Source organism: Colletotrichum chrysophilum (genome assembly GCF_026319265.1).
Source record: "Colletotrichum chrysophilum strain AFK26 chromosome Unknown scaffold_36, whole genome shotgun sequence".
Lineage (NCBI taxonomy): Eukaryota > Fungi > Ascomycota > Sordariomycetes > Glomerellales > Glomerellaceae > Colletotrichum > Colletotrichum chrysophilum.
Window position 1 is genome coordinate 168,444 of NW_026517323.1, and position 15,615 is coordinate 184,058.

At 55.1% G+C, this 15,615-nt stretch overlaps 5 protein-coding genes across 5 annotated transcripts; 4 read left to right on the top strand and 1 right to left on the bottom strand.

Annotated features, from left to right (window-relative positions):
• Positions 1 to 1,231: 1,231 nt before the first annotated feature.
• Positions 1,232 to 2,104, top strand: COL26b_005376 (uncharacterized protein; the record flags this gene model as incomplete). Its single annotated transcript, XM_053178224.1, has 1 exon — positions 1,232 to 2,104. One exon carries the CDS (start codon positions 1,232 to 1,234, stop codon positions 2,102 to 2,104), a length of 873 nt encoding a protein of 290 aa, XP_053037815.1.
• Positions 2,105 to 2,267: 163 nt separating this feature from the next.
• COL26b_005377 (uncharacterized protein) lies at positions 2,268 to 4,263 on the bottom strand (the record flags this gene model as incomplete). Its single annotated transcript, XM_053178225.1, has 3 exons — positions 2,268 to 2,993; positions 3,049 to 3,315; positions 3,364 to 4,263. The coding sequence occupies 3 exons, from the start codon at positions 4,261 to 4,263 to the stop codon at positions 2,268 to 2,270; spliced, it is 1,893 nt and encodes a 630-aa protein (XP_053037816.1).
• Positions 4,264 to 6,378: 2,115 nt separating this feature from the next.
• COL26b_005378 (uncharacterized protein) lies at positions 6,379 to 6,940 on the top strand (the record flags this gene model as incomplete). Its single annotated transcript, XM_053178226.1, has 2 exons — positions 6,379 to 6,870; positions 6,908 to 6,940. The coding sequence occupies 2 exons, from the start codon at positions 6,379 to 6,381 to the stop codon at positions 6,938 to 6,940; spliced, it is 525 nt and encodes a 174-aa protein (XP_053037817.1).
• Positions 6,941 to 7,474: 534 nt separating this feature from the next.
• COL26b_005379 (uncharacterized protein) lies at positions 7,475 to 9,354 on the top strand (the record flags this gene model as incomplete). The annotated part of the gene is made up of 3 exons (XM_053178227.1): positions 7,475 to 7,523; positions 7,576 to 7,678; positions 7,737 to 9,354. 3 exons carry the CDS (start codon positions 7,475 to 7,477, stop codon positions 9,352 to 9,354), a joined length of 1,770 nt encoding a protein of 589 aa, XP_053037818.1.
• Positions 9,355 to 12,849: 3,495 nt separating this feature from the next.
• COL26b_005380 (uncharacterized protein) lies at positions 12,850 to 14,295 on the top strand (the record flags this gene model as incomplete). The annotated part of the gene is made up of 3 exons (XM_053178228.1): positions 12,850 to 12,983; positions 13,040 to 13,674; positions 13,730 to 14,295. 3 exons carry the CDS (start codon positions 12,850 to 12,852, stop codon positions 14,293 to 14,295), a joined length of 1,335 nt encoding a protein of 444 aa, XP_053037819.1.
• Between the last annotated feature and the right edge of the window lie 1,320 nt (positions 14,296 to 15,615).

Below are 15,615 nucleotides of genomic sequence, written 5' to 3' on the forward strand. Positions count from 1 at the left end.
CAGTCTCTACCATGATGATGATTGTTGGAAATGACCTGATTGGATATTATTGCTGTCTTCGTTTCTGGGAGACAGCGGGTTCTGTCGATCTACCAATGGCGCATCCAGATACTAAGATGTCGAGGACTCAAGGGCGTCGTGCAGCAGCCATCCGAACAACTTCCTGACTCTTTGGCTGCCAGTAGTCCTCTGTATTTTGATGCAGGTTGATTTCAACTCAAATATGACTAGAATCTTCCATGAGTCAAATCTTACGCGCCCTGGCATGCACATCTCGGCACTGCACCAACTCCCCTCGCTTCTGCCTATTCGTCCCACCTTTCTTGACCGTTCTCATTTGAGGAGAGCGGCCGGGCGTCGGGCGAAGTCTGAATGCAATGTCCATTTGAGGTGCAAGTCAATTGGCTAAAAATACGGTTCCTCCTCTGAATCAGTCATCCAAGAAGGGGCACATCAAACTACCGACCGCACGACCGACGAATCAGCCCCACCCGGCGCCGGCAACCGATCAAGAGCGGGCCCAACTGTTCCGGCAAGACTCCCGAGGCTCTCGGTCCCTCGGAGCTCTGACCTCGTTCCTTTCTTCTGCTGTCAATCCCTCACAAACACGTCCCGGGATGCAACGCTGAATTGAATACCCCAAGCCTCGGCAGCCCCTGACGGCGCATTGCGGGGTCACGGCCTCCCACCTTCCCCCGTAAACCAGATTTCCCCAAAACAGTCGACACCAATATCTCCTTCCTTTTCAAACCTAGACATATACCACCAATCGTCTGTCATAAGTAATCTATCCTTCGCAAAGCCAAGAATCAGCCGCCAGCCTCAACTACCGACCACCGTTGCCGACAATCAGGGACGGGTGGCACCCACCAGCAAATCGCAACGTTCGCCCTAAATAGCCGCGCAGCCACTGGGATGCTATGCAACGCCAACTTTGATGTGCCCCCCTTCATTTGCGTCCGAATCCGCGTACTGTGTATCCTCGTCTTGGAAAGTGACGATGGCCGAATATCAGGGCACATCTAGACCTTCCAATCTCGTTCCTTCAGTTGAGCCGAGGCCGGTGATTTGGCTAATTCGGCGTTGATCCTCCGTGACAACTTGGCAAATCTTCAAGGAGAATACTCGTCTATAAAAGACTCCTGACTATCCTTCGTACTGGAGAGTACAAGCAGGCACTGCCAGTAGAGTCAAACATCTAAGCAAACGCCAAATTCACACAATTCTCGCAATGTTGTACTCCGCCGTGCTCTTCGCCTCCTTCATGGGCGCAACCAATGCAGCCCTCCAGCGCGTCACAGACTTCGGCTCCAATCCAACTGGCCTAACGATGGATATATCCGTACCACCGAACCTGTCCTCTTCGCCTGGCATCGTTCTCGCACTCCACGGTTGCGGCGGCTCGGGCTCGGCCTACTCTCGTCAAGCCGAATACGTCCCCCTGTCTGACTCAAAGGGAACTTTCGTCGTGATCTACCCCTCCTCCACCAAGGACTTCAACTGCTGGGACGTTGCATCGACCAAGAGCCTCACTCGCGATGGCGGCGGCGACTCGAACGGCCTGGCCAACATGATCCGCTACACCATCAGCAAGTACTCCGCCGACCCCACAAAGGTCTTCGTGACGGGAAGCTCGTCGGGCTGCATGATGACCAACGTCCTGTCGGCCACGTACCCGGATCTCTTTGCCGCGGCGTCTTGCTACTCCGGTGTTGCGGCTGGGTGCCTTGCTGGTTCTCCTGGATCAAGCCCCATCAGCGCCGACCCGCGTTGCGCAAACGGGCAGATCATCAAGACGGGCGCGGAGTGGGCTGCTCAGGTACGCGCCATGTATCCCGGGTACAACGGTAGCTACCCGCGTATGCAAACGTTCCACGGCACGGCTGATACTCTGGTGACGTACCCCAATCTGGCGGAGCAGCTGAAAGAGTGGTCTACAATACACGGAGTGAGCTTTACCAAGAACAATACGAACACACCTCTGAGCGGATATACGCAGATTGTCTATGGAGACGGTACCAAGCTTGTAGGAATTTCTGCCCAGGGTGTTGGGCACACTGTACCTGTACAAGAAGATCAGGATCTCAAGTGGTTTGGCCTGTGAACCGCGTTGGTAGATTTGGATGAAAATTGGTACACATTAGTCTGCTTTTCTTGAAATGCATGACAATACGAACAGCATTTACAGCAAGTAGTAGGCATGCAAGAACTCTGCCTTGAATGGCAGCCGCTATCAATACAGAAATGGAATGCTTGGCCGACAGCGGTTAGAACATCTCCCGGAAATGATAGAAAACATTGTCAACATAGGGGTTCGGCATGCCAGTTGTCGTTGGGGTCAACTCCGCGCTGGATACTCCTCCAAAGCTGTCATCCCCTGTAGAGTAGCCGTTTAGTCCCATATAGCCTTCAAAGATCCTGCTCATCTCGGTTTGGATACGCGTCCCGTTGCTTGGTGATGGAATGCCATCCATGTTGGACGTTGGCTGCGGTTGTGGCATCGCAGGTGCCGCCGATGCCATTGAGCGGCCATATGGTGCGATGGGTCCTGGGTCTGTTGACAGGCGGCCGGTCGCAAGCCCAGCCATAGCGAGCGCAGCAGAGTTGTGTGGGTCTTCGTCAGCCTGATTGCGGAGGCCGATACTTGGGGCGACTTCTTTGAGAGAAGAAATGGTGCGCCACAGACGCTGGGATACCCAACTCTTCGCAGATAGATCCTTGACGAGTTCTAGAGCCATATAAAACTCCTCGCGGACACTGGCACTAAACTTGACCGGAGCGTGAACGGCAGCCAGGAAGAGGACAGAGATGGCCGAGGTGAGAAATTGATGGTAAAAGACCTGGATTTTGCGGTACATATTTGTGGTGTTGTTTAGATGGTTGAGTAATCGAATCGTATCTTTCGCCAAGTCAACAACGCGTTGGGCCTGGACAGTGTGGCTCATGATGCTAGTAGCGCTATGCAAGATCGGGGTGTAAAGCCAAGTGCGGATCTGAAGTTAAGTCAGTCATCATCCGTCAGCAGCGAGTCTTCCAGAGCAAACATACCTGGTTGAAACGAAGATAGGTCCAAACCCGAAGCCTTTGCAGGTTGTAAGACGGGGTCATGGTCAACTTCTTGTCCTTGTCCCAGTTGCGCATCCTAACCTCCTCAGGCACAGTCTCGTACCAGGACAGAATTTCCTGGTCCAACCGCTCCATGTCCTCATGGTGGAGTTCTCGGGCAAGAACAGGGCCAAAATGTGCCACTTGACGCCAAACCTTGGCACCGAGTCTTGAATAGGTGACCATGGCAGCCAGAAACGGGAATTGCTCCTTATGAACATTAGTTCATGCGTCATTCTGGGGTACAAGACAACTTACAGGCAGCGGCAAGTCCGGATCGATTTCCTCGTCCGGGACAACAAATGGCAGACCCGTTGCGAAAGCCCACCTTCTGTCGAGAACGTAGGCCGACCAAAAACTGCTGAGGGCAGTCTTTCGCTCTTCCTCATCCTTGATAGCCATGAGACCTTGTTGGCGATGAATGCCCATCTCCAAACACAGTCTGGTAACTTGACCCATGACGCGCCATGCTGCGATCTCTTCGTTGGCCAAGAACTTGTAGCCAGCGAGCAGACAGAGCGCTGGCAGGCTGGTGAAGTCGACAGGGTCCACCATCAGCTTGCGGTTGACAACGGCGTCCATGCTGTCGATCAGCTTGATGGCTTTTTCGCTGTGACCGTGCTCCTCCACCACGAGAGCACAACACATGACAATCTTGAGCTGAAGAGTCTTGTCATCATTGATTAACGGCATGGCGCCTTGCTTCCTTGCCGACTCCATGTAAGACCAAAGGTTGCGAACATGCTCGATGACAGACGGAATATTGATGACAGGGTACATGATGCCAACCTCCTCCTCGTGAAGACGACACAAACGAATCATCTCATCCTGGGTGAAGTTCCATAAGGGATCAGTGGGGTTCTCCTGGGGTCCAAGGCGAAAAGGGCTGTCCTCGGGCATGGCAAACGGAGCATTTTGGTCCTCGGAATCCCCGATGCCTTTGTAGCCCATGTTGTGGATGGTGTTGTTTGCAACGTCCATATTGAAGGCCATGCTGGTAGGGCCACGGAAGGGTGCCTGCTTTGGTTTGGTCAACTCGGGCCGGTGGACGGAAGACAGCGAGCTGGCTGGTGACGCCTGGACGGTGCTCGAAGGGAAAGGTAATACTTTGTCTTGGATGGGCGCAAGACGCAGCGTTTCGGAACGGAGGGCATTCATGCTTTGGTAGAGATTGTCAACCTGCTCCTGTAGCCGGGCCATCTGAGTCGTCATGCTCTTGAACTCATCCGAGTCCTTGAAGTTGTTGGAGCAGCAGTTGGGGGCGTACAGGCACGCCAGGTTGAGGTTGCCGCATCTTTGGCAAGGAGTTTCGCCATTGCACTTGATTTTGCGTCTCTTGCATTCATTGCTACGAGGGGAGGAAGCGTGTTAGTGATTTGGAGTTCGTGCCATGATCCATCGAGACAATCGCCGTGTAGACGAGGTATAAGTAGAGCTAGGCGGTCGCATTGCGCCGACGGATTGCTCCAGCGATGGATGATTCCGGCAACGATATGGCACTCGAGAGGTACGAAGGGACTGGAGGAAACCTTACCAGGCTATCGAAATATACTGTCACAACCGCAATCAGCGTCCCGAAGTTCCACAAAGTTTACAGAGGGGGGTGGGCATGGCACGGGGAGGGAGAGAGTGTGTACGAGAGGACGTGACGGGAAGAGTCCGCGTCGGTCTGGAGGGGACGTGGGTGGAGGCATGGCAGACGACAAACAGCCGGCCATGCGCACCAACTCCAAGAGGACGGCAACAAGCTGGAGAGACAACGCACCCTATTCCGTTTGCTTCGCTGCTGCTTGGCTGCAGCACCTTCGTCTTCAGACTTTCTTTTATTGCCTCCCGAGACGGAGGGAGTACCACCAGAGGGACCTATCGAGGCGCGGGCTCCCCCTGCTGAGTTCGCGGAATTGTCTCCGGGGGTCGCGGAAAGAGGAGAATGGGCTTGTTGATTGTGTGGAGAATAAGCAGAGGCAGCGCGGTCGGGTGGCAGAGGAACGGCTGCTTGGGTCAAATAGTGCAGGTCGCTAACCTGCGACTCGATCTGGTCCATTGCATTGCGAGGCACCCGCGGCCGGTTTCCTCTGGTCTGCTATGCTTTTCGTGAGCCGACAGTCGAGTCGCGATCCAGGAGATGGAGACAAGCGAGTAATGGTGATTTTTTGCCTGCGCCCCCCCTTGCCCGCCCAGTCCAGCCTAGGTTCAGTCAGCCAGGTGCCTCCTCCAGCGGGCTTAGCGGTAGCCTCACTGTTTACGCTGCGACGGTGCACGTGACCGGCCCGGATCCCGGCTGTCCGTCGCATCCGGCCCAGCACTTGGCTGGGACAGCCCACTGTAATTGATATCGTCGGCGACTGATTGGGCACTGTTCGCGATATCCCGGTCAAGTCGCGATGAGTGTCGCACTGTGACAATCACCAGCTACTATATGTTTCGCGGTTAACCGTCGTACGCCAGATCGATTGCACAGTGTACACTGCAGATCTTGAAGACGGCATTGACATCATCTTGGGACTCTGGGTCTGTGACTGAGTCAAGACGAGGAAGCGCGCAGAATTGTGTGATGTGATTACTGCCTGACCCAAGGCGCTCTTTCGTAGTGCAGGCTGAGCAGTGCGGTTGATTCAACCCGCTCCTACACCGGGTATCTCATCTCTTGGCAGCGACGATATCCAGATTGTGCTTATGCGCGTCCGATCAAGCTGAGTACACTTCTGGCATCTCGGGCATCTTCATCGGCTACCTCAACGATGGTCTTTGCCTTTTTGCTTCAACTCAGCTCGGCAGCCTCAACCATAATGGCCCGCTGTAATTGGGCCGACGGCTTTGCCGCGAAGACACCAGGATTCAATTCGTCAGATCTGCGTGTGGCTGCTGATGTCCGCCTTTTGCGTAGTGAAGGTGTGTCCAGATTAGGACAGCTGTAATGTGAAAGAGTCTAGTTCTCACCTCGCGCAAACAAGACATGAGACTATGCGTTCGATCATGAGCTTCAACGGGTTGCGTGGCCTACCTAGGTTACGATTGTGTAGCCTTGAAGCTGTATAAGATCCGGTGGTTTGTTCACTAGAATCATGAATAGCTCCTGGCTTCAGCAAGTCAAGATATCAAGCATCGCCTCTTGTTTCTGACCATTATTGTATCATCGCCGTCAGACCTGCGCAATGGCTCCCATTTACGCCGACCATCCATTCCCTTTGGTGTCGACACCAATCTCGCAGCTTCCAAAAGATGTGAAGGCAAGTCATGTCCAGCAGCACATCACACAGAAGAGAAACTAACATGGCGAAACAGCCGACGATGTTCCACAGGATGGCGTCTGAAATGGCGTTGGTTCACAATTGCATTCTCCGAGGTCTCAACGCCATCTACCTGCAAGCTCCCCACATCAAGCCCGAAGACGAGTTCAGCTTCGCGAATTATATGCACCAGTGGTATCGCATGATTCACGCGCACCATAGCGGAGAAGAGCGCCTCTTTTTTCCGGCAGTAGAGAGACTCACAGGCATCGTTGGGTTTATGGACGTCAACATCGAACAGCACAAAAGCTTCCACAACGGCCTGGAGTCCTTCGCCCAGTACATCAAGGCTCTCATCGCGCGGGAAGTAGCCTACGACGGTAACAGGGTTGTTTCTCTAATCGACCGCTTCGGGAAGGATTTGTGTCTTCATCTCGAGGAGGAGATTCCCACCATCATAAGTTTAGAAAAGTTCGGTACTGAGAAAATGGCGCCAGTCGAGAAGATCTTCGCACAAGAAGCCCAAGAGGTCATGGTATGCCAACTATTGATTACCGCCTCCTGTGCAACAGCTGACATGGAGTAGCAAGAAATGGGTTTTCTAGATGGCTTGCCTTGGGCTTTGACCACCATGGACAGCGCATTTGAGGGAGGTCTGTGGGCAGACGTCCCGCCGGACCCTCTCGGCAGATTGGTTCTCAAGATTGTTCGATATGTTACCTGGTGGCTCCATCGCGACTGGTGGAAATTTGGCGCGTGTGATGGGAACGGGAACATGCAGCCGTTGTATGCTTGGAGAGACGGTAAGCAGTAAAGTTGGCGTGTCGCAGTGTGCGTCACTCGCGAAATGCGTGAGGAATGGCGTTGTGTTCTGATTTAGATATTTATTCGAAAGTATTATTATGCGGAATAGAATTGGACCTGGGCTGCAAAGCCTATCTTCCTAGATGAAAGTGCCGTACGGATACCATGAAGCATGTCGAAGACAATGTCCCGCAGATACCTTATGTAATCCAGCGTGTGGTGGGGTTCCTAATTCTGCCGCGCCTCACCGCCAAAAAGTTTCTTGAAGCCCAGAAATTTCGCCTGTTGAATTCTGCCGTAATCGCCATACAATCGGACTTGCGACGGACGACAAAATGGCCGCCCGTCGAAGAGTATCTGACTGGGAAGAGCAACTGCCCAAGGGTATGCAGTCCGGTCGACTTCACATCCATCATTGACTGATTTAAATGCGCAGATCTTGATCCCGAGGCCGAGCCCGTCGACGAGAGTGAGAACGAGAGCGGCAGTAGTGAGAGCGAAGATGAGAACGTCGGCACGGAGCATTATATTACTGTCGGGTACGCCATTGAGAAACAATGACACGGGCTTGAGAATCAATACTGACGGGTGTTTCAGAAAGAGCAAGCTCCGCGAAAAGGAGGGAGTCTCACTCGGTCCTCAGTACCGCGGCGCACGCGTCAGCCGAGATGCCTTGAACGACGAAAGCGACGGCAGCGATGTTTTTGAGGATGCACAGGAGAAATTCGACTCTAACGACGAAGAATACGACGATCCCGAGAACGCTGATTTGTCTGCGGACGAGGCGGCCGCCGGCGACGAAGATTTTGAAATCGCGAGCGACAATGCCCTTGGCGAAAGCGACGACGAGAAGCTCGACGAGTTCGTTTTCCGTGGTAGCTCACAGCCGAAAGATAAGAAGAAGGGTGGTCGCAGCAAGAGACCTACTGCCGCTGACTTCATTTCCGACGAGGAAGAGGGGGAGCTGGAGGATAACGAGGACGAGGAGGATGAGGAAGATGACGACGAGGGCGGCATGGATCTCGGCGACGAGGAAGATGATGACGATGACGATGACGAGGATGGGTTTGAAGGCAGCGAAGATGACCTGCTGGCCGACCTCGAAGGCTCCGAAGACGATGAGGGCGATGACGATGACGATGACGATGACGATGACGGCGACGAAGATTCGGAGGAAGACTCTGACGGCTCCGACGAAGACTCCAAGCCTCGCCGCAAGTCCAACAAGCCCGATGCCAGAGCCGAACAGCGCAAGCTGATGAGCGAAGGCCAAAAGGCCCTCTCAGCAACCCTCTCCGCCGCGGCGCAACAAGACGCGCAGAAGGGTGTCGCCGTCCGCGTGCAGCGCAAGACCTTTGACGGTCTGCTCAACATCCGCATCCGCCTCCAAAAGGCCATCGTCGCCAGCAACTCGTTCTCCGTCGTCGACACCGACGACTTTGAGCAGAACTCGGAACCTTACGAGGCCGCCGAAGAGGCCGCCCTCAAGCTCCTCAACACTCTCGACAGCTTCCATGCAAGCCTTCTTCCCGCGGGGCTTGCCCAGGCTGGAGAAAAGCGCAAGCGCAGCGAAGTCGACGCGTCAACCTCTAGCGAGGACATCTGGGAAGGCATCCAGGAGACCGAGCAGCGTGCGCTCAAGTACCGCAAGAAGGTTCTCGAGACATGGTCCACCAAGACCCGCAGCACGACCGTCGAGGTCAAGACCCGCAACCTCATCTCTCAGCAATCCATCGTCGCCTCTCTGGAGGAGCAGCTTCTCAACACCGACCGCTTGATCAAGCGCACGCGAATCCCCCGTTCCTGCGCGCCGGCGCAGGTCGCAAAGAAGCTCAACGAGGACCCCGAGATTTACGACGATGCCGACTTTTACCAGCTCATGCTCAAGCAGCTCGTCGAGCAGCGCACCAATGACAACGGCTCGACCGGCGCCGCCGCGCAGCCGACGGTCAGGTGGGCGGCCATGAAGGAGGCCAAGACAAAGAAGCATGTCGACAGGAGAGCGAGCAAGGGCCGCAAGATGCGCTTCAACATCCACGAGAAGCTGCAGAACTTCATGGCGCCTGAAGATCGCAGAATGTGGGAGCAGGATGCTGTCGATAGACTGTTCGGCACCCTGTTTGGACAGAGGATGGGGCTTGGCGAGGAGGCTTCCGATGAGGAGATGGACGATGATGTTAATGCCGAGGAGGGTCTCAGGCTGTTCAGGAATTAGGGAACGGAAAAGTTTTGTCTGTATAAAAATGAAGATATCCCAATAGAAAGGAGGCGCCTGTAGACTGCGCCACCTGCCTGCAACGAACACCGGTGTTCTTTTGAGACCATCCCATTGGACGGCGTGAGACTGCAAAACCCATGACAAACGTTTGTTGGCGAGCTTTCTTGGACATCTGAGGCCGTGGAGCCAGTTTTTCAGGGCGCCAGTGCACCATCAACTTAACTTCGGCCAATGCTGAACTGCGTCGCAAAGGCCTCGCCAATCATCGCGCTGTATTTGGTAAGAGAGGTGTAACTGATGACCTTCGCATCATCGGATTGGAACACTAGTCGAAAACTGCAAACCGTGATAATCACTCTCCCTCATTTACCCTATGGCGGCAGCACCGACAAATGCCAGGAACAACACGGCATGCGCTCCAAGATGCACCGCAGGCCCTCCCAAAGTCTTCACCTGGCCGCTGCCTGTGCCGTCCACCCGGGAATCTGCCAATCGCATATAGGCGCGATAGCACGGCCAAACATGCCAAAACGACAATGAAGCCGCCACCAGCCTGCTTGTGTCATCGAAGTCCGGTCGCCACAAGAACACTACGCAAATCAGATTCGTGCTCAAGAGCAGGCCACCAAATGACTGCAGCACGAGTTGCGCGGCGGCGGAGGGCTTGGGCAGCTGGCTTTGCGGCTTCAAGATGAACGACGATGCCCCCGCAGTCTCAACCAGTGCGTGCAGAAGAAAAGGGATCTTGGAGAAGAGCATGGTTGATAGCTGAAGGGCAAATTACAGTAGCTCGTATTCGTTTGGTCGGCCGGAAGGTTAGAGGCTATACGTGACCAAGTCAACGCCGTGAATCGATGACCGGTCGCCGAGGGAAAGGTCCGGAGAGTCCGGGTCGGCGCCGGCGAGACACAAAAGTCGGCGTGGAGCAACTCAACTGCCCGAGCGGAGAGATTGCCGGGGATAGCGTCGACTTCCGAGTCCAAAGCTCCTCGGTGTCAAATGAAGGCGGGCAGATGTCAAAATACTGAGTGTCGGCGGGAGTTAGCCTCGGGAAGTTTAAACTTCGACTGGACACGTTCCAGAAGATGGCTGGGCGGCAAGGGAGCGGCTTTTCTGGGCAAACATCAGCGAATTGACTGTGAAGTGAGCAGACGTCGCTTCGTCGGCTCCCGTGGTTGCTGGTCAGCTCCATTCTAGGGCGTCTGACTGGCTGTTGGGGCGTGGTATTCTGGAGTCATGCGCAAGAGTACCGCAGCAGGGTGTTTGATTACGCCTCCATGACCGCTTTGCGATTTATGCTGACGTTCTCTCGCTATCCATTACGTTTGGGGAAAATAACGACCGATTCGCAATGTCGGCGAATCCCACAGGCCTGGGTACCTGGGTTAAACTCTCTCGTCAGAGCTTCAATGCCATGCAGGGGAGCTCCCGCAGTGGCCCAGCCACCTGCCGCAACGGGCACGCGAGCTAGGAGCTAAACCATGAATCATGACGCGTGCTGCCCGCAAGGAGGCGCGCGACCTTTTTGGGGGGGGCATCATCTGAGAGAGACCTGTCGATCACAGCTCGCGGGCCGAGGCCGTGAGTCCTCTTGGGAAATAGAAGGCAATTGCAACGACAGAGGCCAAAATGACTTGTTGAAGTGTTTTGCTCTTTGAGGTTGGTTCAGATGGAGGAATGCATCGGATGAGGCTTGCGGGAGGAGCTGGTTCTGCCGCCTGTCATACGTAATGAGACGAAATGCTCTGTGCAAGAAAAAGCCAGAGCTTCAACGACCTCACACTCCAACCAACCACCTACCCGTCCTCCATCAGGCAAAGTCAATGGCAACTCCCGCTCGCAATCTTGCATTGTCACACGCAAGCAAACACTCACACATTTCAACCTCCTTGATGCTCTTACTGCATGATGAGTTGATCTTGTCAGGGATGGTCGATGGGCAGAGGAAGACCCATGTTCTTCCTCCTATATAATCTCTCATACAGTGAGTTATCTGCAGGCTATTGAGGTTATTGATAATATTCTTGCGAACCTGGATCGAAGCTTTCCTGGTTATTATAAACAGTACCACGATGCTTAGTAGGTATTTATCAGTATAAACAGAATTTTCATAGTGTGGCGTAAACCTTCACAAATTGGATGTGGCTGGGCTCAAAGGGTAGAAGATGATGCTCTTACTGCATAATCCGTAGTACACACCATCACGACTTTTTAGCAACAGCCCCAGACGACACGAGCTTCCCACAAGCTTGCTTGCCCAACCAACGTACCTAGCAGGGGTGCAAGCTAAAGGTAAAGCGTGATAAGGGCTTCCAGGTTCCTCTAACAGAGAGGTCCCCACTCGCGTAAACCGGCTCTGAAGACTGGATTCAGACCTGTTTCAGTCAAGGGTCCCTTTTCCGCACCGTCACAGTCTGTTGGAGGCTTGGAGCTCTCTGTTGGAACCACAAGACACGACAATATGAGAGACAGCCCACAGCACGGCACCTGCCAACCGCGGCGCAAGGCAAAAGCTGCAGCTCAATTCCAGGATGAGGCAGAGCCCCGAAGTTCGTGCCCAGGGGTGGCAGGGCGGGCTGGCTGGCCAGGGTTCAGGTCCTGGAGGCTACCTTACTTTGCTCAAAACCACACAGCTGATTGCCTGTGACGAGGACAAGGTAGGCGGCGGGGGAACCTTGCGAAACGAAACGGTGCAACAACATCTCCGTCCCTTATTTTTCCTTTTCGCCACGAGGAAACACGCGTTGCTGCTTGCATGGTTCCAGCCCCCGGCACAAAGGCCTCCCTCCTTCCCTCCCCTCTTCTCTCAGTCAGTGACAGTGTCGTTCCCGTCCCCAAGTGAGGTGGAGGGCAAGCAAGGTACGGATGGCCAGCTACTAGCTGTCCTCTGCCGCGGTTGCTCCCAACCCGCCTCGTCTCGGCTGGGTCGTCCTTTTTTTTTGTTGAGGGGAGACGACTGGCTCGACTGGACTGGATGCACTCATGCGCCAGAGGATGGCAACCAAAAAAAGAGACGGCGCGTTTCCTTACATATCCTCTACCCACCCCCCCATGCCATGCCGCCGTCGCCAACATGTTTCTCCTGTGCATGAGGTCCGTCTTTCCTTGACTTTCAACTCGACTGACCGACTTTTCGCCTCTTGGTCGCTGGAAGCCTGCCGAGTTGTGCCCTTTTGTTTGTCTCTGTTTCCATCTTGCCGCCGTCGACAGCAAGCAGCGCACACAAAACCATTGGGCCCTGTCGTGTTGCCCTGATTCGGGTAAACTGTGTAGCATCGTCGTTGTGATATCACCACTCCAGGCCAAGCGCCCAGCCTTTCTTGCGCCTTGCGACCATCTCTGTCTACCTATCTTCATCTTCATAGGCCATTAAGAAGCTTTCTTTTGGCTTTTCTGAGCGCCAATTCTTCATCGCCTCGCCATTGACCGGTTTATACTTGTGGCAGAGCGGCCGACTAGAAGCTACCCCTCCCCCGCATTACACCATTCACAATGGCCGCCGCCAACGACGGCTTCGGGGACCTGGGTCTCGACATCATCGGAGTCGGCACTCAGTACCCACCTCATTCGCTGGAGGCCAATTCGATAGACTACCTCAGCGAGATGTATTACCCTGAGTCACCTGCGTACGTAACGGCTCCTCCGCGATCATTGCGATCCTGCTAATACCTGGTGATACCAGGATGAAGAAGATCCTCTCCATCAACAGATTCACCGGCATCGAGTACCGTTCGTCCATCGGCACACCAGAGCATCCGATCGTAAACCAGAAGAACCCTCCGTCAATCACCGATCTTCACAATGTGTTCATGAGCGATGGTGTCCCGTTGGCCGTCAGCGCCTCCCGCAAGGCCATCGAAGAAGCAGATATCGATCTCAGCGAGATCACCCATATCGTCGCGACGACCTGCACCGACAGCGCAAACCCAGGGTTCGACCACTACGTTATCAAGGGGCTCGGGATGACACACCAGGTCGAGAAGGTCCTCTTGCACGGGGTGGGCTGCAGCGGAGGTCTCGCCTCGTTGAGAACCGCGGCGAATCTGGCGCTGGGCCACAAGTTTCGAGGGAAGCCTGCTCGGATTCTCTGCGTCGCGCTCGAAGTCAGCACGACACTGGTACGTAGCGAGCTGGACAGCATCAACGAGACGCAGGAGACGAGGATCGGCGTCGCATTGTTCTCGGATTGCGCCAGTGCTGTGGTGCTCAGTAACGGCATCGGGCAGCCTGCGACGCCTGTGTACTCCTTGCTGGGGTGGGAGCATAAGATTATCCCAGATACCGAAGGCGACCTGGGTTTCGATGTTGATCCTGTTGGTAAGTTTGACACCGGCTGGCCATTGTGTTCGACACACGCTGACACGAACGAAAGGGTGGAAGGTGGTTCTCTCGCCACGAGTCCCGAAACTCGCCTCTGCGGCCGTACCCACAACCTTTTCAGAGCTCATGTCTTCGATTCCCCCACTAGGGCCGCGTTACCAGAAGGCGGACGACTTCGACTGGGCCATGCACCCAGGAGGTGCCACGATTCTGACCGAGGCAGAGAAGGCGATGAATATTTCATCATTCCACATGCGGGCGAGCTATGACACATACATGAAGCACGGGAACTCGAGTTCGGCGACGATATTCAGCGTGATGGACCGGCTGCGTTCCAAAGACATGGATGATATCGCTCCGGAGGGCCGGGCACGCGACTACGTAGTGGGGTGCGCGTTCGGGCCCGGGATTGCGGTGGAGATGTGCATGCTCAAGCGGAACCTGGGGGCTCGGGACATTACGGGCCTGGAGACGCCGCCGGAAACAGAAAGCGAGGGCAGCAGCAGAAGCGAAGCTGGGGACGACGGTGGAGCGCAGATGGAGGGGCACACGTCTCCGGGACGGGACGGGGGTCAATCCTTTGTGGCGGAGGCACTAGAGAATCTGGAGTTGGACTGAAGAGGGACATGGCGGGGGAACGGGGCCCGGGAGAGAAGACAGGAGACGGTATATAGTGGGAGGCGGCGAAGGACGGATGCATACCCCTGACACGACGGCGTTGTTATGAGGACACGATGTGCCTCGGTTTGTCAGTCTCGTTCGGCTGAGCCCTGGTATTGATAGTTGGCAGTAATCGAAATAGAAGCATGACTTGCTTGACGAATTGAAGAAGCTCCAGAAGCCGCCGCGATTGGCCGAGTGTTTGCAAGGTATTGGAAAGGCATGACATGGCATATGCAAGCTCGCGGTTCGAAGCCGAGATGTAGGTCGGGTCCAAAGCCGTCAGGTGGGAAGGCGAACTCTTGGAAGTGGAGGCCACGATATCAGAGACACGAGATGAGCCGAGAGGTGTGGAATTTCTCCGGCAATGGAGGAGGGTATCGCGGGATGGTCAACGGTTGGCCGAGGAAGACAAGGCATCGAGGGGCCGATGTGTGGTCGTTGGATGCTCGGTTTTCGGCGGACAAAGGGTCGAAGGCTGTCACGATCCCGCATCTTCCCGGGCTTCGGCAATGGCTAAGGCGTCAAGGCTGGGGTGGGACGGCGCAGCTGGTAAGGATGAGTTCATGGCCGGGGATGGCATCGTCATGAAGCGGCGCGATTGGTCGTTGGTTTCCGGGGCCCGGCTGCATGAGGTAAGGAAATTGGGGGAAGCAGATCCGATGGTGCATCTTTGGGGCCGGGATGGGGGTTGCAATGCGACGGAGATTTGTTGTTGCGGTTGGTGTGTGTGTCGGGTCGGGTCCGGAGGTTCACGATGCTTCACAAGGCGGGCATCAGCTTCGGATCCAAGAATATAGATGTTTTATTTTTACACACCTTTCGACACACCGAGATGCTCGGTGAAACCACCACCCTGGCCGTCAGGGCAGCCCCGTTATGGAGAATCGAGTCAGTGATATCCACGGGCTGGACAATAAATATCTCAACAAGCAGAAGTAAGGCCGAGAAGTCTGGAGAGGGAAAAGTCAAATGCCATGACAGTCAGCAGGCTCGACAGCGGTCTCGGTGGCCGGAGCGGTAGGTGCACGGGCCAGAGAGGCGCTGACACGGCTGGGCATAGCAGCTGGGCCCTCTACAAGCCCCGCCATTCCAGCGCCATCGCAGTGCCCCTCGTCTCCCAACCGGGAAAAGCACAGGGCAGCGAGTGATTGGATCCCTGCAATAAGTGGTGCGCCAGCAATATTTTGACGTCAATTGGACGGTGGGTGGGGGGAGGGGTTAATCGCGTTTGACGTGGTAAGAGGGGCTCTGTGATTCGACGGTCCGATGCTAAGG